General features: G+C 46.4%; 1 protein-coding gene across 1 annotated transcript in view; it reads left to right on the top strand.

The window, feature by feature from the left end:
- The window catches only part of LOC137307271 (photoreceptor ankyrin repeat protein-like), a 46,262-nt gene extending 27,151 nt beyond the window's left edge, over positions 1 to 19,111 (top strand). The window contains exons 3-5 of the mRNA XM_067976712.1: positions 1,981 to 2,110; positions 6,589 to 6,729; positions 18,331 to 19,111. Coding sequence (XP_067832813.1) covers positions 1,981 to 2,110; positions 6,589 to 6,729; positions 18,331 to 19,097 — 1,038 coding nt within the window. The 3' untranslated portion in view covers positions 19,098 to 19,111. The remainder of the gene's footprint in view (positions 1 to 1,980; positions 2,111 to 6,588; positions 6,730 to 18,330) is intronic.
- The last annotated feature ends 206 nt before the right edge of the window (positions 19,112 to 19,317 follow it).

Raw genomic sequence — 19,317 nt, 5'->3', positions numbered from 1 at the left:
AATACTCCAGCTGAGGCCTAGCCAATGTTTTATAAAGGTTTAGCATAACTTCCTTGCATTTGTATTCTATGCTTCTGTTTATAAAGCTCAGGATCCCGTATGCCTTTTTAACAGCTTTGTCAACTTGTCCTGCCACCTTCAAAGACTTGTGTACATACACCCCCAGGGTTCCTGCACCCCCTTTAAAATTGTACCATTTAGTTTATATTGCCTCTCCTCATTCTCCCTACCAAAATGTATCACTTCACACTTCTCTGCATTAAATTTAATCTGTTATGTGTCTGCCCATTTCACCAGTCTGTCTATGCCCTCCTGAAGTCTGTTACTATCCTCCACATTGTTTACTACATTTCCGAGTTTCGTCCCATCTGCAAACTTTGAAATTATACCCAAGTCCAGGTCATTAATATATATCAAAAAGAGCAGTGGTCCTAATACCGACCCCTGGGGAACACCACTGTAAACTTCCCTCCAGTCTGAAAAACAACCGTTCACCACTACTCTCTGCTTTCTGTTCCCTAGTCAATTTAGTATCCATGCTGCCACTGTCCCTTTAATCCCATGGACTTCAATTGTGCTAACAAGTCTATTATGTGGTACTTGATCAAACGCCTTTTGAAAGTCCATATATACATCAATCGTACTACCCTCATTAACCCTCTCCGTTACTTCATCAAAGAACGCAATCAACTTAGTCAAACACAATTTCCTTTAACAAATCCATGCTGGCTTTCATTTCTTTACCCATTTTTCCAAGTGCCAATTAATTTTGTCCCGGATTATTGTCTCTCAAAGTTTCCCCATCACCGCCGTTAGGCTGGCTTCTAGTTGCCGAGTGTATCCCTTCGTTGAACAGGGGTGTAACATTTGCAATCCTCCAGTCCCCTGGAGGATTGGAAGATTGTGGCCAGAGCCTCAGCAATTTCCACCCTTACTTCCCTCAGTAACCTAGGATGCATCCCATCTGAACCAGGAGACTCTTCTACTTTGAGCAGTGCTGCCTTTTAAATACCTCCTCTTTATTTATTTTTATCCTATCTAATTTCTCTACTACCTCCTCCTTTACTGTGACTCCTGCTCCTCCCGGCTCCACATTCAGGTAAGTATAATTCAAAAACTTACCTTGTAGGTAACAGGCTGTCCCAAGATCTGGCAAACCAATCTTACAATGGAGGAGGAAGAGATACGCCTTGAGTTGCGAATCGCCACAAATTACTGGACGATTTGTGCCGCTCCGCTGTTAGCCTCGCAAAAACGGGAGCGCGCCCTCAACCTCCTCGTGATTTTCAAGAAACTGCTGCATCTGCACTGTTAGAACGAATTAAACTTGGCGCAGAAAGTTATGGCTGGTACTTAATGACGCAAGGACCCTTTTAATGACAAAATTTATGTTCCTGCAATGCCACTCAACCTCTCCGGCCTAGAAAGGGAACAATTGAAACTGTGGAATCTCATTCCTACAGGTAGTAAATTGTTCCTCGAGATTTTTGAAATTTAAAATTTTTACTTTTTTTCTTTCTGTCTCTTTTTTCTCTCTCTCTTAATCCAATCTTTCTTTCCCTCTCTTTATTTCTCTTTCTGTACCTGATTTGACTCTAACTCACCCTATTTCCTTTTCTGTCGTTCCTCTGTTTCTCTCTCAATCCTTAAGTCTCATTGTTTGAGATAGACTGTTGGTCCCGTTCTTCACTAAGGTCCCTGATGCCCCCGTTGCCCTCACCTTGCCGTTATCAGCTCGCACTTCCAACAATTTGCGGCGCAAAAAATGTTCGCGCTGAAGGCTGAGGAAAAAAATCTAACAAACGGGGCACACCGCGAGATGCCCCACTCCAGCAAATTCAGGGCCAATGTCTTGTGCAAGGCTTTGTCCTGTGATTATTTTGACTGATAATCTGGAAGGTGGATAATGGAGGTTACACTGTAGAACTGTTTTGATGACTATACCTAGGAATATTGAACTTGCTTCTTATTTGCGAATAGAATGGACTCATGATTGGCTGCTACAGTGGGTTTGTGGGTGTAGTGAACATGCTGGATAAATGCCTTGGGCTGGACATCAACCACCAGGACAGGGATGGCAACACAGCCCTGATGATGGCAGCTCAGGCTGGTAAGTATCTAATGGATTGTTTGGGGGTGGTGGGTGGGGGAGGAGGGGAGGGGGAGATATGGAGATGAGGGAGATTTGTTTCGAGACCATAGTGAGGAAGTGTTTGTACTGTGGGCTCATTTCCACTGGGAACAAGACTGGTGCTTTTACAGAGAAATGGCCCTTGGGATTTTATAGGTCAGCAGTGAGAGAGAAGTTTGCCTTAACTTTTGCCTCTGTTGAATTGAATAGACAAAGCTGAAAAAATATATTATGAAACATTAGAGCCCTCTGGGAATATCATCTGTAAAACATAACTGATCAGAGGTAAATGATCTTGACTATAATTAGGCTTTCTGGCTTTTGGGTTAAACCAATCAAACATTATTTTTCATTTCCCTTGGTCTTCTCTTCCCCCTACCCCCCACCACCCCCCAAATTACTCAGTCAATTTACAGTATATGCCAAGAGAGATGAAGATGGAGACCATGGAGATGCCACCTGCTAATTTAATCACAGAATCACTTTTGGCGAAACATTCGGCATCAAGTTTCATCATTAGTTGCACAATTACCTCAACAAATAGGTTTTGTGTGAAACCAAAAGCAAAATACTGGATATCGGAACTAAAAACAGAAAACGTTGGAAACACTCAGCAGGTCAGGTAGCATCGGTAGAGTGAGGGTCAGCGATAGGTCATAACCTTGAACGTTGACCCTACCTTCCTCTCACCACAGGTTTGGTGAAACCCTTGTGGGCCACGATGAGCATCAGAACCTCTGAATTCTCCTGCAGGGAGTGGGTCAGTTGATTCTGTACAATGATGAAAGATTTGTGGACAAATTTTACATCGCACTTGTAGCTTTATATGGTTACTAATCTTATTTGTGATGTGGCAATTGTTGAGAAATGAAAGACCCAGAATCATTGTTTGTTTTTTTACATTTGTAATTTAGTGTGTTGTGTCATCAACAATACCTTGCATTTACATAGCGCCTTTAATGTATAAAATCTCACAGACGTGTCATCAGGCACTATCCAAAAACATCACAGCATTCATTGTAAAAGCAGGCTAATGCCCATTCTGGTTAAGGCCTCACTACAGGAAAGAGGCAAAAAGTTATGGAAGGCATTTTTAAAGAGTTATCTATTGAGGTGTTTAAAATATTGAAATAATTCGATAGGGTGGATACACAGAAACTATTTCCTCTGGTGGGGGAATCAAGAATGAAGGGACATAATTTTAAAATTAGAGCTAGGCCATTCAGGAGGGAAATCAGGAAGCACTTTTTCACACAAATGGTAGTGGGAATTTGGAACTCTCTCTCGCTATCAATGCTGGGGGACAATTGGAGATTTCAAGACTGAGATCGATAGATTTTTATTGGGTGAGGGTATCAAAGGATATGGAGCAAAGGTGGGTAAATGGAGTTGAGGTACAGATCAGCCATTGTCTAATTGAATGGCGGAGCAGGCCCGAGAGGCTGAATGGCCTCCTCCTGTTCCTATGTTATTAGTGTTTTGACACTAGCTGGTTTTCTGTTCCTCATAATTAAACCTGTTTTCTCAATTGGCCGTAGCAAAATCATGGTTCACACCATTGTGACTGGTAATCACTAAATCCTATGAGAACTAAAGCAAAGTATCATGGGTACAGTAGCATGGTGGTTATGTTATTGGACTAGTAATCCAGAGTCATGAGTTCAAATCCCCACGTTGGTAGCTGGGGAATTTAAATTCAATTAATTAAATAAAATCTTGAATTAAAATACTAGTATCAGTAATGGTGGCCATGAAACTACTGGATTGTCGTAAAAATCCATCTGGTTCACTAATGTGCTTTAGGGAAGGAAACCTGCCGTCCTTACCCGGTCTGGCCTATATGTGACTCCAGACCCACAGCAATGTGGTTGATTCTTAATTGCCCTCTGAAATGGCCTAGCAAGCCACTCAGTTTACCACACGAACTGCAGCGGTTCAAGAAGGCGGCTCACCACCACCTTCTCAAGGGCAATTAGGGATGGGCAATAAATGCTGGCCTCGCCAGTGATGCCCACATCCCATGAACGAATAAAAAAAATTAATTTTTTGTGAGTAATATGTAGCTCTTAACTTTAAATATCGCATGCATTCAAACTTTAAATGGACATAGACTACTTAACCTCAAAGCTAGAAGATTCATGAACAAATCAAACCTCTTGATCCAACTCAAACATGGTTATAAAGTAACAGGGTGTAATAGTAAGCATCAAAACAGTGCCAATCCAATTAGTCAATAGTCAGCTTTAGGTAAATTCTGATCTAATAAAGTTATTTAAGTTCTCCCCTCTTCCCACCCCCTCCCCCCATTTTTGGTTGCCCTCCTTCCATATACTAAATATGGTCACAGATTTGTAAATAAGCCCATGAAGGCCGTATTTTTCTGGCGATGCTTCTTCACACTATTTTCTCCCTTGAGCTCGCAGGTCACCCTCAGCCAAGTGACCTGCCTTCAGGTTTATGTTGACCGTGTCTGGTTTACTTTCGGACAACTTTGAGAAGAAATCCGTTTTGCATATGTCAAGAAACATCCTGCAGATCGGACTGTCCTATCTTTACTGCCTCAGCTTTCAACAATTGGTGATGTTGAACTATTAATTCATTGATGGGGGTAGGATGAGACTGCCAAACTCATTACTGTTAACATCCATCTAGTTTATACTGCCAGGTGTGTGCCCAAGGGTAAAGGTCCTTGGTAGTACTCAGTTGCAGTATAAATGGACCTGGAGTTCCAACCATTATCCTTATTGATGGTTGGTCTCTTTAGTTACATTGGAGTATGAGGCTAACCTGGTTTCCAGCAGTAATAACCAGGATTCAAATCAATTAGAACACACTTTAAATGCATTTATATTTCCACCACCCCCCACCCAGTATTGAGCTGAAACAATTACCTCCAATATGTTTTGGAAGGGAGAGGGTTTGAAGTATTTCTATATTTACTACCCTTTCTTTTGTTTTGATTCTCCTCATGATGTGCGCTATATCCTGGCCAAAATGGTTGCTGCCATGTCTCTGGTAATGCCACTCTTGAACTGGCCCAAAAGAGGTTCTTGAGTGCGTCTAGGGGGGAGTTGTCCATCGGAACTCCTTCCGTCTGTCCCTGGTCGAGCACTTTCACCCAATAATGGCTAACAATTGGAGAGTTCTGTCCCACGCACCTGCCAGTATATGGCACCAATTGGAGTGCCAGTACACTGTGCCAACATCCAAGAATCATCTTAAAGTTTTAAATTGGACGTTTGAAATGCACTGAGAACCGGTATTTCTTTAATTCTTTAGATCAGCGTCCTCGTGATCACCTGCAATTTACAGAACCTGTGGTTAGAACATAAGAATTGTTAGGAATAAGAAAGGGTCATCAAGCCATCCCATTTTCAGAGATCAGCCCTGTCTACCTACCTTCTTGTCATAGCACTCAATCCCTTCTCTCCAGGGACATCTCTGATTTTGAACTCATTTATATTATCTGTTGCAATGTCCTTCCTTGAAAACTTATTCCATGGCTCTATTACCCTATGGGTGAAATATTTCCACCTGACTTCCCTTCTTACTCTTAACTTTCTCATTTGTTAACTTCTACTGGAATTGGAGCCCTTCACTGCAGTGAACAATTTGCTTGGATCATCTTTCTCAATTCCCTGCATACCTGTGATTGAAGTGTCAATCCTGTAGGACACTCTTAAGGATCTGTTGAACTTCCAATATTGATAACTTGAAATTCCTCCAAGAAAGAAAGAGCTTGCATTTATATAGCGCCTTTCATGACCTCAGGACGTCCCAAAGTGCTTTACGACCAATTAATTACTTTTTGAAGTGTAGTCACTGTTGTAATGTAGGAAACACAGCAGCCAATTTGTGCACAGCAAGATCCCACAAACAGCAATGTGATAATGACCAGATAATCTGTTTTTTAGTGATGTTGGTTGATGGATAAATATATTGGACAGGACACTGGGGAGAACTCCCTTGCTCTTTGAAATAGTGCAATGGGATCTTTTATGTCCACCTGAGAGGGCAGACTAAAACTCGGTTTAGCATCTCATCCGAAAGACGGCACCTCCAACAGTGCAGCACTCTCTCAGTACTGCACTGGGATTGTCAGCCTAGACTTTTGTGCTCAAGTCCCTGGAGTGGGACTTGAACCCATGACCTTAAGTCAGACATGGGGACTTTGGAAGTGACCTCTGTTTTATTTTATCTAACCAACTCTTTTTTAATTATTGTTGGACTCTGAAGGATGAAGAGTACCTAGAACCAGCACCCAACTTGATGCTGTTCTGAGTGCATCTGTGAATCTAAGTTTTAGCCTGTTGTCCTGCTTGGGTTGGATATTATAGTTGGGGATAAGGTCTGAGAACCACTATTTACATCTTGTAGGATACTAGATATGGTTTATTAGGGTTGGGTTCTCTGTCCTTCTTAATAACTGCAATCAAAATGTTTGCTCCTTGCCCTAGGTCATGTCACTATTGTAAACTACCTCCTGAATTATTATAATGGCATGGACATTGAAATGAGGGACACAAGAGGATTTACTGCTTTAATGAAGGCGGCCATACAGGGAAAAGCAGAATGTGTCGCTTCATTAATAATGGCAGGTTAGTGTCTTTCTTTAATGATTTTAAGTTTTTGCTCCAGTTTTAAAAAGGAACTTGGACACCATTGCGCACTCTTCCAGAACACAGCTGACGTAAGAGAGGCCTCATATAGGGTAACAGTGGAATAACCTGTTTAGAAACATAGAAAATAGGAGCAGGAGTAGGCTATTCGGCCCTTCGAGCCTGCTCCACCATTCAATATGATCATTGCTGATCCTATTTGCTCCATGAATGAAAAAAATAATAATCTACAAGCAACAAAGAGGGGAGCCACTGCGAGATACAGAAGTACACCATGGATTGACTCTCCTAAGAGCCATGTAAGAGATGTGGGAGGGCATTGAGAAATGGCAATTGGCTGTGTGGAGGAGTGGCGAGGGATGGCACTGGCTGTGTGGGAGACCATTGAGAGATGGCACTGGCTGTGTGGAGGAGTGGCGAGGGATGGCACTGGCTGTGTGGGAGACCATTGAGAGATGGCACTGGGCTGTGTGGGAGACCATTGAGAGATGGCACTGGCTGTGTGGAGGAGTGGCGAGGGATGGCACTGGCTGTGTGGGAGACCATTGAGAGATGGCACTGGGCTGTGTGGGAGACAATTGAGAGACGGTACTGGGCGGTGTGGGAGACCATTGAGAGATGGCACTGGGCTGAATGGGAGACCATTGAGAGATGGCACTGGGCTGTGTGGGAGAGCAATGAGAGATGGCACTGGCTGTGTGGAGGAGTGGCGAGGGATGGCACTGGCTGTGTGGGAGACCATTGAGAGATGGCACTGGGCTGTGTGGGAGACAATTGAGAGACGGTACTGGGCTGTGTGGGAGACCATTGAGAGACGGTACTGGGCTGTGTGGGAGACCATTGAGAGATGGCACTGGGCTGAATGGGAGACCATTGAGAGATGGCACTGGGCTGTGTGGGAGACCATTGAGAGACGGTACTGGGCTGTGTGGGAGACCATTGAGAGATGGCACTGGGCTGAATGGGAGACCATTGAGAGATGGCACTGGGCTGTGTGGGAGAGCAATGAGAGATGGCACTGGGCTGTGTGGGAGACCATTGAGAGACGGTACTGGGCTGAATGGGAGACCATTGAGAGATGGCACTGGGCTGTGTGGGAGAGCAATGAGAGATGGCACTGGCTGTGTGGGAGAGCAATGAGAGATGGCACTGGCTGTGTGGGAGACCATTGAGAGATGGCACTGGGCTGTGTGGGAGACCATTGAGAGACGGTACTGGGCTGAATGGGAGACCATTGAGAGATGGCACTGGGCTGTGTGGGAGACCATTGAGAGACGGTACTGGGCTGTGTGGGAGACCATTGAGAGACGGTACTGGGCTGAATGGGGGACCATTGAGAGATGGCACTGGGCTGTGTGGGAGACCATTGAGAGACGGTACTGGGCTGAATGGGGGACCATTGAGAGATGGCACTGGGCTGAATGGGAGACCATTGAGAGATGGCACTGGGCTGTGTGGGAGACCATTGAGAGACGGTACTGGGCTGTGTGGGAGACCATTGAGAGATGGCACTGGGCTGAATGGGAGACCATTGAGAGATGGCACTGGGCTGTGTGGGAGAGCAATGAGAGATGGCACTGGGCTGTGTGGGAGACCATTGAGAGACGGTACTGGGCTGAATGGGAGACCATTGAGAGATGGCACTGGGCTGTGTGGGAGAGCAATGAGAGATGGCACTGGCTGTGTGGGAGAGCAATGAGAGATGGCACTGGCTGTGTGGGAGACCATTGAGAGATGGCACTGGGCTGTGTGGGAGACCATTGAGAGACGGTACTGGGCTGAATGGGAGACCATTGAGAGATGGCACTGGGCTGTGTGGGAGACCATTGAGAGACGGTACTGGGCTGTGTGGGAGACCATTGAGAGACGGTACTGGGCTGAATGGGGGACCATTGAGAGATGGCACTGGGCTGTGTGGGAGACCATTGAGAGACGGTACTGGGCTGAATGGGGGACCATTGAGAGATGGCACTGGGCTGTGTGGGAGACCATTGAGAGACGGTACTGGGCTGTGTGGGAGAGCATTGAGAGATGGCACTGGGCTGAATGGGAGACCATTGAGAGATGGCACTGGGCTGTGTGGGAGAGTGGCGAGGGATGGCACTGGGCTGTGTGGGAGACCATTGAGAGATGGCACTGGGCTGTGTGGGAGACCATTGAGAGATGGCACTGGGCTGTGTGGGAGACCATTGAGAGATGGCACTGGGCTGTGTGGGAGACCATTGAGAGATGGCACTGGGCTGTGTGGGAGACCATTGAAAGACGGCACTGGGCTGTGTGGGAGACCATTGAAAGATAGTAGTGGGCTGTGTGGGAGACCATTGAGAGATGGCACTGGGCTGTGTGGGAGACCATTGAGAGATGGCACTGGGCTGTGTGGGAGACCATTGAAAGATGACACTGGGCTGTGTGGGAGAGTGGGAAAGGATGAATCTCTCTGAGGAGCCTGATGAAGGTATGCAGAGTGCCTAATATTAACAGTAAATGTGGGATAGTGACTTGAATTGACTGTTACTCTGATTATTTTTTCCCTTTTTTAAGCCACCTCATCTTCACTCAACATTTCTCCAGTTGGCCCAACTGCAATTTAAAAACTCACTATGTGGGTTTCACTTGGAAAAACTGACATCGATTCCATGTTGCAGCACACCAACACTCTAATACGTTTCAATGCCAGGTCACTGACCATATGTATAGTTTAAATATAAAATGTGTTGTCCCACCCATTGCAATAAGGAGCTGGCAGAATGTCATAATGAGGAGAGTCATATTCATTTACTGTAAGTGTATTAGCTCAGTCATATGATGGTCAATTTATTAATAGCCACAGCTTGCCTCCTTGCAGGTGCTAATCACTTTATTCTTCATTTGATGGGATCAGTTTACTGCTTTACAACAACAACATCAACAACTTGCATTTATATAGCGCCTTTAACATGGTAAAACTTTCCAAGGCGCTTCACAGGAGCGATTATCAAACAAAATTTGACACCGAGCCACATAGAGATATTCGGACAGGTGACCAAAAGCTTGGTCAAAGAGGTAGGTTTTAAGGAGCGTCTCAACAGAGGAGAGAGAGGTAGAGAGGCGGAGAGGTTTAGGGAGGAATTCCAGAGCTTAGGGCCTAGGCAGCTGAAGGCACGGCCACCAATGGTGGAGCGATGAAAATCGGGGATGCGCAAGAGGCCAGAATTGGAGGAGCGCAGAGATCTCGGAGGGTTGTAGGACTAGGAGAGGTTACAGAGATAGGGAGGGGTGAGGGCCGTGGAGGGATTTGAAAACAAGGATGAGAATTTTAAAATATGAGGCGTTGCCAGACCGGGAGCCAATGTAGGTCAGCGAGCACAGGGGGTGATGGGTGAACGGGACTTGGTGCGAGTTAGGATACGGGCAGCAGAGTTTTAGATGAGCTCAAGTTTACGGAGCTTTAGATACTTAACAGCAAGAGGGGACAGATATTTACTGGAGTTTTGGTGCTAAAACTGTGGTTTAATCAAGCCGCTCAGCTCCCAAGAGTTTCATTAAAGACCTTCAGCAGTTAAAAAGAATTCTAATCAATCCTTTCTTGTTGATGTCCAGCAGTTCCACAGAGATCCAGGCGTCCACAGTGAGATTTTGAATCAAATCCTAATATTATAAAAACAAAACTACTGATGTTTGGAGTAGCTTTATTACTGTAATAACCTGAACTAACATGCCCTCTTTTGATTTTTGTTACACTCTCAATCGTGTACACTTCCTTATTTTCCTTTCACTGTGCAATTTAGAGGTGGAGGCCACATCTTAAATTTTGGGATGACCAGATGGATTTTTAGATTCCTAGGCCTTGATTCACCTTAGGGAAAGAAACGGTCTTTCGAGTTGGTTTTAAATCAGTGGGAGGACAGGTATTTTTAATGAGACCCATTTCTGAAGAGGAAGCAGAGGAAATACAGGTAAGGGAAGTACTGAAAAGCAAATGTTTGAAGGAAAAAAAGATGATCGAACAGGGGATATTAGATTGAAATAAAGGATGGGCAAATTTAAATAAAAATAGCAGAGAAATAAGGGGTGGGGAGAGAGAAGATAGGGCAAGCAAAATTGTTTGAAATTTTTATACTTTAAAAAAGTGTTTGCGTTGGTTGTAAATAATTGATATTACAATAAAGCTCTTGAAATTTGGGTGGTCGTCTTCCTGGAATATTAATATTTGGTTCAGCGTGTGAGCTGGAGTCTGGAGACCCTTCGAGTTGTTAATCATCTAAGCGATCCCCTCCATCAAAGATTGTGGTAAACTTTGTTTTGGTTTGCGGTTGGAGACGAGGCCATCGTTCTAATCGTGATGTACAGGAGACACAATAAGAGTGAGGACGATTTTAACTCCTGGCCGGGCCTCATTACCAGGCTGCCAGGGAGCTGCACGTCCCAAACTAGCAGCAGGGTGGTAGGTCCGCAGGATGGGGAACTGATCGCGGGATTGCGGGGGTGGGGGGTGTTCCCGAGGCAGCAGAAGTCCACATTATTCTTTTGGAGCCCGGGGAGAGGAAGCACTCCTCCTGACCCCACAAAAATAATTTCTCACTGACCTTATTGGGGCCTCTTCTTCTTCACCACCCGCTACAACTGGGCACAGCACGCCCAGCGCCAGCCCCGTTCAGATGCCCCTGTAAATTGCATTGGGGTCCTATGTAAGTCGTAGGACCCCACTTTGCGTAGAGTAATGAGGCTCCTGCCTGATTCAGGCAGCTGCCTGAACCACCCAGCAGAAGGCTCCAGTGAATATGGCGGCAGAGTGGGAAAAGGGAGTGATGAGTTCGCCACAGCCATTTTGACCCCGTTTTCACCGGGCAGACCGAGTTAAAATCGGCCCTGTTCCCACACAATTGATGCCACTGCATGTCTTATCTTTGCCAAGCCATTGAGAAAAGACTTGGTAAAGACTTTCTTCCCCCATTCACCCTTCAACAGGCTCTAATTTCCCAATTAATAAGTTCTGACGATGTCCTTATGTGCCCGTTAGCCAGCTGCTTATGTGCCCCAGTTTGGTTTACAGGTCACAAACCTGGTCTACATTCGAGTTGAGCTATACCTGACCTGGAAGCGTTTGTTGCTGACTCTGGATGACAAAAGTAGAAGTTCTTTATTCTCCAGCATGGACATCCTTCATCTTGAACAGCAGAAAAGTAACCCAATTTTTTTTTTAAAAAAGAATATAAATTGACCAGAAGACTAGGGAACTCTTTGAAAGAGCTATCCAATTAGTCCCACTCCCCTGCTCTTTCCCCGTAGCCCTGTAAATTTTCCCCCTTTAAGTATTTATCTAATTCCCTTTTGAAAGTTATTATTGAATCTGCTTCCACTGCCCTTTCAGGCAGTGCATTCCAGATGGATAACATGAGGATAACATTTCTGAGCCGAGAGCCAGATGAACGATTTGACCTTTCTCCACATAGTAGCTATGTTCGATAGACTCCCATCAAGAGTAGTCCATCCTATTTCAATTAACTCCTGTCGGACAGCCAAATGAGTGATTAAGAAGGGCACTGCAGGTTCTGCGGATAATTCAGACAGAGATCAGATACTCGACAGAACACTATCGAATATAATTAGAGTTGAATAATTGGCTTGTAATGTTGGACTGATATCCTGGAGGCTTCGTTTAATTAAATTGAGGGTCAGGAAGAAATTTCAGAGTCTTCTCTTAGAGGCTTTACCTGTGGTTCATCACGCTGAGTGGATCAAACAGACTGGGGAGAGTGCCTGACTGTACAAATTATATACGATGCGTTGGAAGGAGCGGGTGCTGATTTGAATACTTGTTTCGAGTCATGCTGTTCAGTGAATAGCTTGTTTATCACTTTGTTTCATTTATCAGAAAGATTCTCCTCATACTTTAAATACAACATCGTGTTGTATCAGTTTCACTCTCTCACTCGAAGGAGTCTCTGATTCAACGATCCTTTTAAAATCCCAACGGTGACAAAACTAGGATTAAATTAAATCAAAAGCAAAATACTGCGGATGCTGGAAATCTGAAATAAAAACAGAAAATGCTGGAGAAGCTCAGCAAGTCAGGCAGCATCTGTGGAGAAAGAAACAGAGTTAAGGGGCCCGATATTAAGAGGGAGGCGGGTTGGCAGCTGGGGGTCGACTGGGCGCGTGGGTAACGGGCGCACTGCGCACCCGCATCACAGGCAGTCCTCTAATGCTCCTCCTGCAGCAAAGAACCATATTGTCAGCATGGAGCAGGCCAGAGGCGAGGCTGCTCCAAGGTTCTCTGACTCCTTACTCCAGGTGCTGCTCGATAGGGTCAGGAGGAGGAGAGAAACGTTTTTCCCAGCGGGCGGGAGGAAGTGGCCTGCCTCTGCCACCAAGAAGGTCTGGCTCGAAGTGGCAGAGGAGGTCACCAGCAGCAATAACATCTCCCGAACCTGGGTCCTGTGCAGGAAGCGCTTTAATGACCTAACCAGGTCAGCCAAAATGAGTACACATACGCATTCTCCCACACTCCGTCTTCCACATCACCTCCGTCTTCCACATCACCTCCACCACCGCACAACTCCTTCTGCAGCCACCACAACGCTCTCACATCACTCCTCACATTCACTCATCTTGCCTGCACTTACTCACCACTCCAGTTCCCATTCGAACACTACCACGCAACCCAACCCTCATACAATCTCATGGCTATGTCTCACACGCACCCTCCCATGCATCCCCCTCACGGTCACCCCCACCCACACCAATGCATGCAGCGGGTCACAATGCAACCATCACTCAATCACACCTCTCTGTGTTTTGCCTTGATAGGAGAAGAGATGCCAGAAGGCCCAGGAGAGGGATGATGGCGAAAGGGGACATGGAAGTGGGGACGCCACTCAAAGCGCTTCTACGTCTCACCTGTTGCCCCCCCCCCTCTCTCAACCAGTACCCGCAGTGCTGCCTCCTCTCCAGGTGGCCGAGTCTGCCCCTGCACAGGTGCAGGTGGAGCAGTCTTTGGAGGGGCCCTCACGGGCACCGAAACCCAGAGGGCGTAGGCCCAAAGCATCTAATCGGTCAGGGCATGAACAAGAGCAACCTGCCACTACCTCTGCTCCAGCCACAGGGGAAGCACCATGTAGGAGTAGTAGGAAGCGTAAGGCAAAGGTTTTGTGAGCATAAAGGGGATGCACAAGGGTGTTTAACAATTTGTCATGTTTTTTATTTATATTTGTTTTCTTTCACATTCACAATAAATATTATTATCACCACTACTGCCACGTCTTGCCCATTCTTGACTGGCTTGTGCAATAAGTCCCTTTCATGAGGTTCACCATGAACACCCACACTTGATGCCACCCATTGGGTCATTCTACAGTGGGTGTAGGTGTAGTTGCACCACTGTTTTGTGCAGGGGGCAGGGGAGGGGGCTGGTGTGGCTGCTCCTCTGTCCAGGTGGTGAGGACTGGACTCTTCACACTGTCTGATGTTAGGAGAACTGTTCACATATCAGTGACTCCCTGGCCTCACGAGCAGCCAGGTAAGCCGCTGTTCTGCCCATGGGTTGCTCCTCCTCCTCTGCCTCCTCCTCCTCGGCTTCCTCCTCCTCCTCCTCAATATGGGTGGCAGATGTGGATGGGGCCTCCTCCAGCGGCACCCCTTTCTGTTGTGCCATGTTGTGCAGGGCACAACAGACGACTATAATGCGTCCCACTCTGTCTGGTGCGTATTGATGTGCTCCCCCAGAACATTCAAGGCACCTGAAGCGCATCTTGAGCAGCCCTATAGCATGCTCAATTGTACACCTGGTAGCGATGTGGCTGTCGTTATATCGACGCTGTGGCTCGGTGGTGGGGTTCCTCAGAGGTATCATAAGCCACGTGTGCAGGAGGTATCCCTTGTCCCCGAGAAGCCAGCCCTTGCGGGTGTTGGGTGCGTGGAAGAGGGGCGGGACGTTGGACTCCCGGAGGATGAAGGAATCGTGGCAGCTGCCAGGGTATTTGGCGCACACGTGAAGGAATCTCTTGTGGTGGTCACAGATGAGCTGAGTGTTCATGGAGTGATAGCCCTTCCTGTTGATGAACAGTCCTGGCTCATGTGGAGGTGCCCTTATTGCTATATGAGTGCAATCGATTACACCCTGCACCCGTGGGAAGCCAGCCACAGCATGGAATCCGACTGCCCTCTCCGACTGGCTGAGGTCATCCATGGGGAAGTTGATATAGTGCGAGGACCTGCAGAACAAGCCGTCGGTGACCTGCCTTATGCACTTGTGTGCAGACGACTGAGAGACCCCGCTGATGTCCCCGGTGCCACCCTGGAATGATCCGGAGGCGAAGAAGTTGAGGGCAGTGGTGACTTTGACAGTGACAGGTAAGAAGATGCTGCTCGGTCCATCCGGGAGCAGCTCGTCATTAAGGAGGCCGCAGATGTCCGCGACTACCTGGCGACTGACTCTGAGCCACCGTATGCACTGCTGCTCAGAGAGGTCCAGGAAGCTGAGCATCGGTCTGTAGACCCTGTGGTGAGGGTAGTGCCTTCTGTGACGCATCTCTCTCTGCGGTTGCCCTCCCTCCTGCTGTGCAGGTGGATGTGTCACAGCACTGTGTTGTGGAGCTCCACGTGTCTGAGGTGGACGGCGTGGACGGCGAGGCTGGTGATGCTGTTCATCCTCCGAGGAGGTCATGACTGCAGCTATGGCGGCCCCCCCATCTGGAAGATGTACGTTTGAGGGGGTCCGCAAGGTAAGTAAATGTGTCTGCACACCGGGGTTGAGGTTCCAAGTTGGTGAATTTTAGTGTTAGGAGGCCAAACTTTGTCCAAAGTGAGGGTTTCCCCCCCACCTGTCAAATGGACCTTTGCAGCTCCCACTGGCTGGTGGCTGCAACACATCTGTTTCAACTGGGAGTGTTTCCCCCAGCACGGGAAACACGCTCAGTTGACATGAAAATCCCACCCCTCCTAAAATATCCCCCCAATCAGGTCTGCAAACGACCTGAACTATCTAATTAATTGCTTTAAGTGGGATCCCGCTGGCTTTAATTGCCGGTGGGAGTCCCGCACGCGGGGGCTGCGCGCGCATCTAAGCGCGTCATTGGGGAACCCGCAAGTGGGCGGGTTGGAGCCGGGCTCCGGACCCATCCCGGGAATCCCCAATTTTAGCAGCACCCCCGCCATGAACACACCCGCTTGGCCATCCGCAAATTGACCCCAACGTTTCAGGTCGATGACCTTTCGTCAGAACTGGATTAAATTAGGATTAAATTAAGCTACTTTGTCTCATTCTCTCTTTATTTGTGTGGATTTTTAAAAAAAGTTTTCTATAACTGGTGAAGAGGGTTCATGACCTCTTCAGGGGCACCAGTCCACTGCAGTCAATAACCCAAGTGCCCAACTGTGTGAAGAAGCCACAGCTCTATCAACACCTTGATAATCACTCAAACACTGCAGGTATTGTGACATTCCTGCATGAAGTTCAAATAACAGGCAGTTCACCTTGAAATTGCTATCTGTTTGACACTGACTCAAAGAGTGAGTTAAGACTCGAAGGGTGTTGACACTTCAGGACAGTACTAAGGGAGTGCGACAATTGTCAGTCATGATGTCTTTCAGATGAGATGTTAAACTGAGGCCCTGCTCTGGTGGATGTAAAAGATCCTGTGGCACTATTCCTCCCTAAACCAAAAAATGGACTAACTGGTCATTCATTCATTTGCTGTTGTACATAAATTGGCTACCATCTTCGTCTATAACAACAACAACTTGCATTTATATAGCACCTTTAATGTAGTAAAACGTTCCAAGGCGCATCACAGGAGTGTTAGCAAACAAAATTTGACACTGAACCATATAAGGAGATATTAGGTCAGGTGACCAAAAATTTGGTCAAAGAGGTAGATTTTAAGGAGCGTCTTAAACGAGGCCAGAGAGGCGGAGAGGTTTAGGGAGGGAATTCTAGAGCTTAGGGCCCAGGCAGCTGAAGGCACGGCCGCCAATGGTGGAGCGATTAAAATCGGGGATGTGCAAGAGGCAAGAATTGGAGGAGCGCAGGGATCTGGGAGGGTTGTAGGGCTGGAGGATGTTTCAGAGGTAGGGAGGGTGACGAAAGTGACCGCGGTAATCCATTGGTTGTAAAATACGTAGGCATGCCCTAAGGGTGTGGTGAGGCGCTATGTAAATGCAAGTTCTTTCTTCCCTCTCTTTAGTTTAGTACTCAATCTTATAAACCAGGTTTGATTCCTGGTCTGTGCTGATCTCAGCCGAGCTAGCAGTTAACTGCTGCAATTTCAAATTAGCCAAAGTCCCTGTTCCTGCTGCCCATCCAGTGACGTCTGCTGGAAAGTTTGCATGTGCGGATGCAGAATGGAGGCAGGATTGGTCTTGGTGGTGATGACCTGCATAATGAAATAGCCAAGCAACACTTGCTGCCTGGGCCTCACATCGTAAGAATCAGGGGGAAGAGTTTCCGCTAGATTGTACTGGTTTTATCAGAGCAATCTGTCCGAACCAACGCAAAAGATCAAAGAAAATCGTGGAAAATCAAGTGTAAGTTATGTCCAGCGTAAACCGAGTTTCCGCGATCTTTAACCCTGGTTCAAAAATCATTACGCCCGAAGCTGGCCCCCAAAACTGGCCACGCTGATTGTGCCCGTTCGAGGAGAGTCTTCAAATTAAGCTTGTTTTCTTAGGTGCACAGGCATTAGTAGGCATGTTTTAAATGTTTTTACATATTAAATATTTAATTCACTAAGAAACTGACTAGTGTATGCCAACAAAAGTACATGGTTCAATATCGTCTTTTTAAAGTCATTTTCAGTGATTTAAAATCAGGTTACTCACAGGTAGAGGACTGGACACTGATTAAAATGCTTATTTTTGTTGATAAACCCATTTTCAGCTGTATTAATAAAACTGCACCAGATTACCACTCTTAAATACATCAAGGAATACTTTTTAATGCAAAGAATAAAAAAGAAATGATTCCGTTCTATTACGCTGGCTGATTGCGCTGGTTCATGGAAGATTTTACGTTTTGTGATTGTGCAAATGCATTTTAGCGGACACTTGAACTGTAACCGAACCAGCGCAATTTCAAGTGCAATTTCCCGATTGCACCCAAAGCAGAAACTCTGCCCCCAGCTCTTGGGCATTGGTGATGGATGACTAACTTAACCCCAACAAGAGTTGTTGCCATTGATTAGAAAAAAAGAAAATTGTGGTCCTGAGATTGCCAGTTTCCTGTAACTGAACAGGAATGAATGCTTTTCAAAAGTGTATTTAAAAGATTTAGTCAATGTGCAGACCGAGCTTCACTATAAGAGGCACCAGTTTCAAATCTTTCCGTTGAACTGGAAGATGCATTCCACTGTTATTATTGGGCTAAACTACAGAAGGACTAATATCATTTAGAATGTCTTCCTATAAACCACCACTTCCCATTGTGTGGATGATACACGAGAAAGCAATTAGAATTATCATGGGTAAGAGATTCCCCCATCCTTAGCTTTATCTTAATATCATGATGTGATCAGAAGGATTCACTGTTGATTCAAGATGGACTCATGTGAACGTTATTCTGGTACTTTAAGATCGTTTGCATGTTTCATTGTTTGTTTACACCAGGAGCGGATGTTAAAGCAGTTGATCTCCATCGAGGAAAGACGGCGCAAGAATGGGCATTGCTGACTGGGAGGTTAGAAACTTCTCTCCGAATCAACCGGCTGCTGCAACGGCCCCGTGTGGATCAAGTCACGGACAGCTACGTCCCAGAATGGCCAGATCTTAAAGAACTGGCTGAAAAGGCAATGGCACCGAAAACTCTTGGCAAGAAGATTTCCAATCAGCTGAGATCCATGTTGATTGTAAGGTTCCCTTGTGACCTTAAGGACAATGGCGTGTTGGACCATATGGTGAGGATGACTACGAGCCTGTCCAGTCCATTCATTGCCACCGGGTGTAGGACCATTTGTCCAGGCAGTCCGCCAGCTGTTGGAAAATGCCGAGGGGCTGTGCCAGAAATACTGAAACGCTTTTCTCTGCAAAAGGAGGCCGAGGCTCAACCTCAACAAATTAAATTGTCCAATGGAACCGTAGCACCTTCCACCCAAAGAAGCTCCTCTGAGGAGAAAAGTGGAACGAAACAAAGTCCAAGTGTCTGGTCGGTCAATGCTAGAGTCCTGCTGACCCCCGCTGAAGGTTGCAAGGCCAGCTTTGTGCCTACACGAACGCATTGCAGGAATAGCGCTGTTCCTCACGGCTGCATCCCGAAGATTGAACTTATCAAGGCCTCACCTCCGACATCTCAAAGGGAGATAAAGCAGCTGTCGAAGAATAAGAATTTACTGCCTCTCCCCACATGGAAGTACAAGCAGATGAAGGAGGACAAGTAGCAGGTCAAGGCTTTGAAAGAACAAATGAAAGAAAGGAATGAGAAAGGGAAGAAAGAGGAAGGGGAACAAACCATCTTTCTGTGAAGAAAAGAAGGACCCCTGCTGAAGAAGCAGGGCTTATTTATCAAGCACGCTAAGACATCTCTGCGAAACACCAAATAGTTTTTTCCTTCTGTCTGTTCATCATTTTGGAATTGGTTTGACGAGATAGCTCTTGGAA

This window comes from Heptranchias perlo, chromosome X (genome assembly GCF_035084215.1).
Source record: "Heptranchias perlo isolate sHepPer1 chromosome X, sHepPer1.hap1, whole genome shotgun sequence".
Taxonomy (NCBI): domain Eukaryota; kingdom Metazoa; phylum Chordata; class Chondrichthyes; order Hexanchiformes; family Hexanchidae; genus Heptranchias; species Heptranchias perlo.
This window is presented reverse-complemented; position numbering and strand designations above follow the sequence as displayed.